Genomic DNA, 12377 nt, shown 5'->3' with positions numbered 1-12377 from the left:
CACTAATTCAACAGGATGTGGCTTTGTTTCAACATCCACATATATAATGTATACAGTGAAACTCGGTTAAGAAGTTTTCCCGCCTAAGAAGTGTGATATTCTTGGTCCCTTGATCAGTTGCATTAAGATATATGTATATTTTTCCCGTTTAAAGTGTTCTGTTGTAATTATATTTCCCGCTTAAACAGTTCAGATTTTAGAGCCCCTTGAGATAGAAAACGTCCGCCCAAAGCAGCCCGTGGTTAGAACCCTCCAGTCTCCGCGCAAGTTGCACCCTCACCCTGTGTTAGACCGTTCGCGTGCTCGCGGTGTGTGTCTGGTGTCATGGAACATGCGCAGGCCTGCCACGGCCATATGACGTCACGCTATGACAACACGGACAGCAGATGCTCACTCTTGACTTGTGGAATCGAATCGAACCCATCAGTCAAAATTTCCACTCCACCGTTCCATCTAGCAGAATAAAATCGAAGGGGATTCTACGTAAGAAACATAAAGTACGCAATGGATGATTTGATAAAACTTTAATGCAGTAATTTGCGGGCCGCGACAGGGTGAAGTCATTAATTGAGGTGGCCTAAATATTAATTAAAAACCGTAAAGTGCATTTGTCCACAACATTACTGTTAACCTACCACAAAACTGAATATTCTAACCTGTCTGATTTTTCACTCCCTTGCTTGTTTCCTTCCAGCCATTCAGTCTTACGTTGTTGCAATAATACTTATGGGCCTTGCCGTAGAAGAAATTACGTTTTTGAACTAAACTGATAAGATTTTCCGTGTCTATTATTAGTGAGGTGAATAAAAACAACTTCGCGACTCTATGCAGGAAACAGCCAATTTGCCAGCAGCCAGCTGATACACATGCCGCCAAACAGCCGGCCGAAAGATCCCGATCGTTTACGAAGTTGAACGAATGTTGATAGCCAACTGGGTGTTGAGGGAGGCACACATAGGCATTGCAATACCACGTGTTGGCATAAAATTGAAAGTTATTTTTAATTTTACCTTTATACGAGCTAAACATTGTATTATCGTGTCACTCGTAATTATTACATCGCATTATTAGAACGTAGCACAAGGATGAGGAGACATGAAATAAAATTCTCGCGGGGAAAGAAACTGTTTACGTTTAGATGTGCTAGCGTTGCTACTGCGCCTTTATCTCTCCCACGTAATGCCCCAGATACATTTCCATGGTCTCATTTCTGCAACTTCGAACCTGTGTTTCTTTTCTTCATTACCTATAGCATGAAGAGGATTGAAGCGGGAAAATAAACTCAATACTGGCTTGGCCATGCGGTACTTGTGAAACAGCCAGAAACTACGCCTGTTGCCGTGACAACCAGTAGGAATGCAGGGGCGATTTAGGCCTAGGTTCTAAGAATCTCTAAGAGTAAGTTGCTAGATTTCCCATTTGCTGCCGTTATCCTTGAAGTAGGTGTCAGGGGTGTGAGGAAGATAGAAAGCACATTCTAACAAACTGTAGTACACGTCTTGTCTTTGCTTCTTGTAAGCCTAAGCTGCGGATTGCCAAGCATAGTGTAGCGTCGTAATTAGTATGAATAGGAGTCGGTGAAGTTAGTTGTACTTGTAATATCAACGTACAAGCTTTTTAAGTGAAAATGAGCGCAACTCAGAGGAAAGAGATCAAGCGAATGGCACTAACAATGAAAGACAAAGTGGAGATTATAAGGAAAGTGGCATCATCTACACTTTCTCGTGTTGCCTTGGCAAAGGAGCTGGGGATGCCGCTGTCTACTTTGAATGGTATTATAGCAAAGAAAGAAGAGATCTCTGCTTCTGCAAGGAATACTTCAGCAAATTGTAAGGAAGTTAAATATGAAAAGTACGATGAAATAGAACAAGTTCTGCTAATATGGTTTAAACAGCAGCGATGTTTAAACATACCTTTCAGTGGGACTATTGTGCAGGAGAAAGCCTCATGCAAATTAAGGGTACCTTTTACCGCGTCGAGCGGGTGGCTGGAATGCTTTAAAAATTGAGCCGGCATCGTTTACAAAGCCGGCCCCGTGGTGTAGGGGTAGCGTGCCTGCCTCTTACACGGAGGCCCCAGGTTCGATTCCCAGCCAGGTCTGGGATTTTTACCTAGACCTGGTTCGAGGTCCACTCAGCCTACGTGATTAGAATTGAGAAGCTATCTGACGGTCAGATAGCGGCCCCGGTCTAGAAAGCCAAGAATAACAGCCGAGAGGATTCGTCGTGCTGACCACACGACACCTCGTAATCTGCAGGCCTTCGGGCTGAGCAGCGGTCGCTTGGTAGGCCAAGGCCCTTCAAGGTCTGTAGTGCCATGGGGTTTTTGGTTTTCGTTTACAAAGCAATGTGTTGCGAAGCAGAGAGTGTAAGTTCGGAGGAAAGGGAAGTGTGGAAGGACATGGTTCTGCCTGCTAAAATAATCAAACCTTGCAACGTTTTTATATAACTTAATATGTTCCCTTTCTTATCAAATATATTTATAATATGGTATGTTCAATTATTTTACTTTATCTCTAAAAATATTGTCATGATAATCAAATTTTTATATTGTGGCTTTCTGTAAGCAGCTCTTATATATCGGCCTATTTCGGTATTGTTCACAAACAAGGAAATCTGTTGGCTGTGTGTTTCACATGTATTTCCGGTACAGAATAAGTTTTTGGGCATTACCCCTTTTAAGAAGTTTCCTGCTTAAGAAGTTTTTTTTTTTTGCAGTCCCTTGAAAAACTTCTTAACAGAGTTTCACTATATATGCAAATCATTCACGCATCCTAATTTTAGGAAGAGAAATTTTGAAGTATGTTTTCTTTAGTCTTTGTTTATCTTTGTTAAATATTTATATTGAAAACTGTAAATACTATAATACATTAAAATATAAAATTATGAAACAGCTCATTGCATCAAAATTTCAGGTCTGCATCACCAATTTGCAAGAGTAAATACGAATTTGTCTAGCTAGCATAATCCGATTGCAAATCTGTGGAAATTCACAACCTTTTCTTCATAAATGTCTGGGAGATGCTGCAAAATACTATTTTCCCACGTCTGAAGTTATTGCGTTCAAAATTATGTGAGAGCTATCATAGTTAGCCTCAAAATCCATAATTCTTACCTCTCTTGCTATTGCCTTCAACGGACACATTTCACTTGTGACTGCACATCCAAACTCTCTGTTTTGAATCACATATTTGCTTGTCTTGTTTCTAATTTCTGGAAACTTTGCTTTTTGTCTGCAAAGTGCCCAGTAGTTACAGTTTTTTTTAAATTTTTTAAATTTAAAGATGAGCTTGATTTTTCCTCCAGCCACGTACTGCAATTGTCCGTATCCTACATTCTTCCCACAGCACGATTACCAGTTTGCTCGGCCTTTTCAATAACATGGTGCTTTTCTTTAGCCGTGAACAGTTTACAACGCTAACTCGCATCAGCCATCCTGAACATGTGCTACTACTTAAATTGACACAACGTGGTCACTTCTTGCATGTGTCGGAAACGGAGTTGCCAAGAAAGGGGGTGGAAATACTGACTTTAGATTTCTGTATGTCAGGAGCACTGTACCAACCTTGACACAAATAATACCCGCACCCCTATTTTCTGCTGCCAAATTTTAAGACAATATTATGTATATTCAGTATTGTGTGCGTCTTAGGCCCTGCGCACACAGAAGTGGCGATGGGTGGAGGCGAGGCGAGGCGAGGCACAGGTGAGGGTATAAACTACATAAAAAGGGGAGCCAAGAGGTGCAGGGCTGGTGTCGTAATTAGAGAGATAGAAATGTGTGTGGATATTTTTCAACACTGCTATAGGACAGTGGTATTCAAAGTATGGTATGTGTACCACGTGGGGGTCGGCTCAAGGGTACGCAAATTTATCGTAGCTTCTAACTGTTTTCAGTGAGCTGTTCAGAAAAGAGTTGAACCTGCTCATTTTAAATAAAATTTTGTTTTAGTGTTCTTATCTACCACTACCCAGAGACCCCTTTCCAAACTATTCATTGTAAAATATGTGCCAGTTTGTAAAAAAAGCTTACTTACGCTGCATAGCTCTTTCCAAATCTTCTGTTTTGAAATCCACTCATTCACTTCAATTTTTTCAGTGTGTGTTGTTTGTGTATGAGTCATCAGTCCATAGACTGGTTTGATGTAGCCCTCCATGCCACCCTATCCTGTGCTAACCTTTTCATTTCTACGTAACTATTGCATCCTACATCTGCTCTAATCTGTTTGTCATATTCATACCTTGGTCTACCCCTACCGTTCTTACCACCTACACTTCCTTCAAAAACCAACTGAACAAGTCCTGGGTGTCTTAAGATGTGTCCTATCATTCTATCTCTTCTTCTCGTCAAATTTAGCCAATGATATAGATGTTGATTCCCATAGGGAATCTGAAATATTTGTCCTGAATGAGCAAATTTATAATACCAATATAAATGGTCCGTTATTGGACATTATAAATTTTCCAGCTAGCTCATTCTTGGTTGCCAGCGTTTCGCCCTCGTGTGCTAGGGTGGGCTCATCAGTTGGTACCTAGCACATCTACCAATACGCTGGCTAGTGCATACCGTGGAGGCCACTGCGTAGGCTAACTGGAGCCACCGGCAGTGCCAATGCACTAAGAGACTTTGTCTCATCACTAAAAATTGATGCCTGCTTGGCCATCAGATGATATAGATGTTGATTCCCATAGGGAATCTGAAATATTTGTCCTGAATGAGCAAATTTATAATACCAATATAAATGGTCCGTTATTGGACATTATAAATTTTCCAGCTAGCTCATTCTTGGTTGCCAGCGTTTCGCCCTCGTGTGCTAGGGTGGGCTCATCAGTTGGTACCTAGCACATCTACCAATACGCTGGCTAGTGCATACCGTGGAGGCCACTGCGTAGGCTAACTGGAGCCACCGGCAGTGCCAATGCACTAAGAGACTTTGTCTCATCACTAAAAATTGATGCCTGCTTGGCCATCAGATGATATAGATGTTGATTCCCATAGGGAATCTGAAATATTTGTCCTGAATGAGCAAATTTATAATACCAATATAAATGGTCCGTTATTGGACATTATAAATTTTCCAGCTAGCTCATTCTTGGTTGCCAGCGTTTCGCCCTCGTGTGCTAGGGTGGGCTCATCAGTTGGTACCTAGCACATCTACCAATACGCTGGCTAGTGCATACCGTGGAGGCCACTGCGTAGGCTAACTGGAGCCACCGGCAGTGCCAATGCACTAAGAGACTTTGTCTCATCACTAAAAATTGATGCCTGCTTGGCCATCAGATGATATAGATGTTGATTCCCATAGGGAATCTGAAATATTTGTCCTGAATGAGCAAATTTATAATACCAATATAAATGGTCCGAAACGCTGGCAACCAAGAATGAGCTAGCTGGAAAATTTATAATGTCCAATAACGGACCATTTATATTGGTATTATAAATTTAGCCAAATCGATCTCCTCTCACCAATTCGATTCAGTATCTCTTCATTCGTGATTCGATCTATCCATCTCACCTTCAGCATTCTTCTGTAACACCACATTTCAAAAGCTTCTATTCTCTTTCTTTCTGAGCTACTTAACGTCCATGTTTCACTTCCATACAATGCCACGCTCCACACGAAAGTCTTCAAAAACATCTTCCTAATTCCGATATCAATGTTTGAAGTGAGCAAATTTCTTTTCTTAAGAAAGCTCATCCTTGCTTGTGCTAGTCTGCATTTTATGTCCTCCTTACTTCTGCCATCGTTAGTTATTTTACTACCCAAGTAACAATATTCATCTACTTCCTTTAAGACTTCGTTTCCTAATCTAATATTTCCTACATCACCTGCCTTCGTTCGACTGCACTCCATTACTTTTGTTTTGGACTTATTTATTTTCATCTTGTACTCCTTACCCAAGACTTCATCCATTCCATTCAGCAACTTCTCGAGATCTTCTGCAGTCTCAGATAAAATAACAATATCATCGGCAAATCTCAAGGTTTTGATTTCCTCTCCTTTCCAAATTTCTCTTTGATTTTCTTTACTGCCTGTTCTATGTAAACATTGAAAAGGAGAGGGGACAAACTGCAGCCTTGCCTCACTCCTTTCTGGATTGCTGCTTCTTTTTCAAAGCCCTCGATTCTTATCACTGCATTATTATTTATAAATTTCATTTTCCGTATTTTTAGATTCAAAGTATAGATAAGAAAAGTGTTTTTCCACCAATCAATACACAATTTATTTTAAATAGATTAAACTAGTACCGGTTTCGGCTCTTTGACGGCCATCATCAGCTAGTACATGATTTGTTTCCAGCCATTAGACAATTCACAAGTTGTTATTGTATTAGACATCCGGATGTCTAATGGGGGATGGAAATGTATACAGTAGCATGTAATTAAAATATCAGTAGTCAAGGTAAAAAGTTACAATAAGTTAGAACATGAGTATGTAGGACAAATTAAAACATATGGGTCATAATATAAAACACTTAAAAAGTTTTAACACATTAAAATTTGGTAAGTATAGGTAGACACTTGTTAAAAAATTTTAGTTCATGTTACATAGGTTCCATTCTTCTATCTTCTGTGTAGTTCCTTTGCTTTTATGTTATGTTGATTTTAGCTGTGTATGGTAATCTTCAAGAAAGTTCTGAAGCTGGTATGCGTCATGTTGATATGGACCTTTGTCATGAAGAAATTTTTTAAAATTTTTTAAAAATTGTGTTATATATTCCAACTTGTGATGTACTCTGGTAAGTTTTAATATAGTAAACAGCAGGTCTTGAGTTAGAAGTAGTTGGTGGCAACACCTCTCTCGTCTACGTTTGTGGTTGTAGTCCGTAAAGATAAGGTAATATAAGTATACCGGTGGTGTGTGTATGGAAAGAGTACTTACTTTAGCTGTTGTGGAAGTCTTGTGCCGATGTGTTTGAAGGTTTGTTGTGTTCTACTGCGAGTGCGTCTGGGGCTCATATTAGCTGTGGAGGGGAAGAAGGAGTGGCCGTTGGGGAAGTAGGGGCCGGGTCGGGCTTGTGATTCGTTGGTTTGTTGGAGCGTGTGTTTACTATTTTGAGGTAATCATTCTTTAATGCCGGAATGGCTTTGTCAAAAATGATGCTGGTTTTTTCAGTAATATCGTTAATGTTATGATTGGGGTTAGCGTATTGGTCTAAAGAAATGTAGAAATCTTCGGCAGAACTTTCTCGAAGATTACCATACACAGCTAAAATCAACATATCATAAAAGCAAAGGAACTACACAGAAGATAGAAGAATGGAACCTATGTAACATGAACTAAAATTTTTTTAACAAATTTTAATGTGTTAAAACTTTTTAAGTGTTTTATATTATGACCCATATGTTTTTAATATGTCCTACATACTCATGTTCTAACTTATTGTAACTTTTTACCTTGACTACTGATATTTTAATTACATGCTACTGTATACATTTCCATCCACCATTAGACATCCGGATGTCTAATACAATAACAACTTGTGAATTGTCTAATGGCTGGAAACAAATCATGTAATTGCTGATGATGGCCGTCAAAGAGCTGAAACCGGTACTAGTTTAATCTATTTAAAATAAATTGTGTATTGATTGGTGGAAAAACACTTTTCTTATCTATACTTTATTCTTATCACTGCAGACTGATTTTTATACAGGTTGTAGATAATTCTTCGTTCTTGGTATCTGATCCCTATCATCCTCAGAATCATAAATAGCTTGTTCCAATCAACATTATCGAATGCCTTTTCTAGATCTACGAATGCCGTGTACGTGGGCTTGTCCTTCTTGATTCGATCCTCTAAGATCAGACGTAAAGTCAGGATTGCTTCACGTGTTCCTATATTTCTCCTGAAGCCAAATTGATCTTCTCCCAACTCAGCTTCAACTTGTTTTTCCATTCTTCTGTAAATAATACGTGTTAAAATTTTGCAGGCATGAGATACTAAACTAATGGTGCAGTAGTTTTCACACCTGTCAGCACCGGCTTTCTTGGGAATAGGTATAACAATGTTCTGCCGAAAATCGGATGGGACTTCTCCTGTCTCATACATCCTGCACACTAAATGAAATAACCTTACCATGCTGGTTTCTCCTAAGGCAGTCAGTAGTTCAGAGGGAATATCATCAATTCCAGGTGCCTTGTTCCTATTTAGGTCACTCACAGCTCTGTCAAACTCTGACCTCAAAATTGGGTCTCCCATTTCATCAGCATCAACAGCCTCTTCATGTTCCAGAACGAAATTATCTACATCGTTACCTTGATACAACTGTTGGATATGCTCCTGCCTTCTTTCTGCTTTGTCTTCTTTCCCTAGGAGTGGCTTTCCATCTGAGCTCTTAATATTCATGCACCTAGATTTCTTTTCTCCAAAGGTTTCCTTGATTTTCCTGTATGCAGCATCTAGCTTTCCCAAGACCATACAGTCTTCGACATCCTTGCGCTTCTCCTTCAGCCATTCTTCCTTAGCTACCTTGCACTTTCTATCCACTTCATTCTTTAATCGCTTGTATTCTTTTCTTCAGTAGCATTGTATATAGTACAATAGTAATTGTTGCATTAATGATACTCGTGTGTGTGTGTGTGTCGTTACTAAGCAATGAAAACCTCGTAATTTCACTCGCGAGAAAACCATGTTTTCCATCTGTCTTGTGAAGGCTTGCCGCATTGTCTTGAGAAGGGAACAGAAGACTCCAGTAGGCGAATAATTGGGATATCATTATGCAATTAAAATGCCAGGAACAGTTCTCCGACCATGCTGACCGCCTAGTCTTGGACTTCTGTAAACTTTACTCCGAAGGAGTTGTGATGTTAGCTGCTTGCCTGTCATCCCAGCGACCATCATTTGATTCCTTGCATTATTGGAGTGGGGTCAGTTGAAAATCCCATGGTGTCAGGAAGGGCATGCAACCTTAAATCCCCAGCCACAATTCTTTCATGCCTCAGTGCATGAAGGGACGCTGAGCAAGCAGGATAAACTGCGGAAGATGATGATGATGATGATAGTTAATATTATTTGGCATCCAGCAATAATCATTTGTTAATCCTGGTATAATAGCAATGTACATCGGGGGTTGCCAACAAAAAAGTTTTAATACCACTGCTATAGGATGTCGTATGAGAGATTTACAGAGTTCCAACCTTGGTTAGGCTAGTCTTTTGCACCACAGTGACCAAAGGATATGAATGGGAAGGGCACTTCCTCAGATTCAAGACGTGGGTAATAAGCGCGCTGGTGGCAAGGAAGGTAAGCGCCTGTGCCCCATCACCTCGGTGTGCATTTGGCCATTTGGTTTACATTAAGGAGGTGTGGAAATGTTGCACTTCCCACCTCGCCTGCACCACTTCTCTGTCCGTTGGGCTTTAGTAACTTAATGCCATAAAAAAGTGATCCAGCAGAAACAGGCATTGCATCAAACTTTTCCTGCATTTAAGCCTCCTTCCAGAAGCTCATTTTATTTTATGTTACATACACACCATTATTAGGTTTTAGTGCTTTTCCTTAACTCTGGTGCCACTTCTTATGCTGGGTGGGTTCGGCAATATCGCAGGTAACGTAGAAGTGTGGGACGTTGGGGGCCGAAAGTTGATAACGAAGATGGATACACCTGACACGACGCTGCTACATTGGTCACCTGATGGAGAGCATTTCATGACTGCCACAACAGCACCCAGATTGCGGATAGGCAACGGGTAAGTACTTTATCTTGTAATGAAATTTTACATCGTGTCTCTAAAAGCATATGATACTTGTGCCATTTTTTACTTTTATTTAAATAACAGTGCGAGCTCTTTCCAGCTAATCCCTATGGACTTTGTTCTCTAGTTTCCATGTAGACGTTAAAGGAAATGTGCTGGATGCATGTAGCAAGAACTGTCCAGATTGCATAGTGCTTGGAAGTGACATGAAAAACCAAGGGTGTATAAATTCTTTGGACTGGATTTCCACTTAACTCTTTATTTTATTTTAACCCTCAACTGGTATCATCTGTGTTTGTAATGTAACTGGTATCATACGTCTGTCAGACTCCAGATATTTACTTTGCAATTACACAATGCGTTCTTAATTTTTTGTTATTTATCAACTTAATTCCTTTAAATATATGTTTTCAAACATATCAGTGCAAAAGGTATAAGAAAAAAATTACAAATCCAGAAAAAAATACTAAAATATTAGAATGATGCTCCAAAAATGTAGACGCTTCTGTTTTTCTTAAAAATCTAGACAATATGAATATTACGATCATTTTGCTGATATGTCAGTATTATACAAAGACCATACAAACAAATAAAACATAAAATTACTGGAAAACTCAAAACACAAATTTCAATTTTAAGGTTCAAAATCACTGTTTGTTAGAAAGCACAATTTCCCTTATCACAGGATATGCTACCTTATTTTTATATGTCTATAACTACAACGCAAAACATTTTGTGTCGAGATATAGCTATGATTTTCAAAATATATGGAAAAACATGTTAGACTTCAAAAATGTTCCACACACCCACGTACGTTCATTCATTTATCCGCAAAGCACTCTCAGCAGATATTTTTGGTGCACTCCAAGCAGATCGGTTTATCGCACTTCTAGCACGGGTACTTCGTTCTTCTTTTCAGTTTAGAATTGCAAAAGTAGCACGTTTTACGAACCTTGAAGAATTCAGGCAGTTCATGCAGAATGTCAGTTCGAAGTTTGGTTCATTAGGTTGTAAAACTCGCCGAGATGGTCCTGATTGTGGCTCCATTATTATTTATAGGAATTAAACGTACTGTAAGTAACAACTGTGTTATACTAACTCACAATAATCACAATAAACACTCAATACTGGATAACGTCATTCGCGAACATCAGTCACGGAAGTGGTATCGTACGTCTGTCAGACGGCGCGATAAGTTTACTAGCACTTAATCAACGTCAAACAAAGCAAGCGGTACATCACCTTCCCTGCAGGGAAACAACACTCCAACTGAGAGGTACACAAGGGAAGAAAGCAGTAGACTGAGGAAAGGAGAGGAGATGGCCTTGGAAAATTTTTCAGCCGTCTCGCAGACGTATGATACCATTTGAGGGTTAAGAAATGCCGTTCTACTAAGAATGAAACTTAACATTTTAATGTTATCTCATATTTTAAAGGTGATTTTTCTGTGGCAAATGTCTTAGTTTCCTTACTCAAACAGCAGCACATTATCCAACTTAAGCATGCATGTATCGCAAAAATATTTCAAGCTTCAATAAAGATAACCTTTGTGCTATAAATTTACATGGGACCAGCTTTCTGAAATTTAACGAGACGCGATAATATATTAACCTTCCCTATGAAATCAGTGATCCACTCTGGCGTAGATTCTTTACTTCAGCCTTTATTTCTAACAAGTTAACTGCTATCAGGCACATTATTTATGCGCATATTGCAAGAACCTTTCTCCCCTTTCATTTCTAACTCGAATGTTTGTTTACGCCAGTTAGTTGTGAGTCGATGGGTTATTACTAGGTGGCGATGTTGATGACCTAAAGAATTATTGAAAATGATCAGTAAAATGCCCTTGAATGTATAGAAAAATAATATGTAAAATAGAAGAAATAAAAAAGACTTTAATAAAATATTTTCACTGCACCTTTCTTGCTTGTACAGAAATAATTATGTAACTTAATGCTTTTGAGTCTGTCTTAACACACAAGTTCTATATAAATATTGCACTATAACATAGCTATAAAAAGAAACACTGAGTGGCTCAGTCTGGTGGTATTTGAAGGTGGTCAAATACGTCAGCCTCGTGTCGGTAGATTTACTGGCACATAAAAGAATTCCTGCAGGACTGAATTCCGGCACCTCCGCATCGTCGAAAACCATAAAAGAGTAGTTAGTGGGACGTAAAGCAAATACAGTAACATTATTATTAAAAATCCCTATTAAACAAAGAATGACATGTTTCTTAAAGGAACATCATTAGATTCTATCAAATCTCACTCAATATTTGGAAATATTCCCTATGGGAATCAATATCTATATCATATCATAGGAGCAAAAGAGTTGATCATTTAGGTGGTAATAATAAATAATAATAATAATCGTATGGCCTCGGCTACCGTGTGCAGACGTTTCGATTTGACGCCATCTGGCTGTCTACTCGTCAATTTCGACGTTCCGTTTTACTCTAGGCCCACTAGATGGCAGACAGAGTAAACCGAAACTCTCTTGGGCGTCTATGGCTGAGATTTAATGAATTTTGTCGGGTAAACACCAAATGTGTCACCAGAGATCTTTTACATGCCGACATCGTACGACATGGAGTATCGATTGGACTTTTTTCCGCCCTTCAAAAATCCGACTACCTCTGCCGGGTTTGAACCCGCTATCTTGGGATCCGGAGGCCGAC

The 12377-nt window shown here is 39.3% G+C and overlaps 1 protein-coding gene across 1 annotated transcript in view; it reads left to right on the top strand.

Moving 5' to 3' along the window:
- eIF2A (eukaryotic translation initiation factor 2A) overlaps positions 1-12377 on the top strand; it is a 124877-nt gene that overhangs the window by 76366 nt on the left and 36134 nt on the right. The window contains exon 9 of the mRNA XM_067157714.2: positions 9517-9691. Within this exon, the coding sequence (XP_067013815.1) occupies positions 9517-9691 (175 nt within the window). The remainder of the gene's footprint in view (positions 1-9516; positions 9692-12377) is intronic.

This window comes from Anabrus simplex, chromosome 14 (assembly GCF_040414725.1).
Source record: "Anabrus simplex isolate iqAnaSimp1 chromosome 14, ASM4041472v1, whole genome shotgun sequence".
Taxonomy (NCBI): domain Eukaryota; kingdom Metazoa; phylum Arthropoda; class Insecta; order Orthoptera; family Tettigoniidae; genus Anabrus; species Anabrus simplex.
This window is presented reverse-complemented; position numbering and strand designations above follow the sequence as displayed.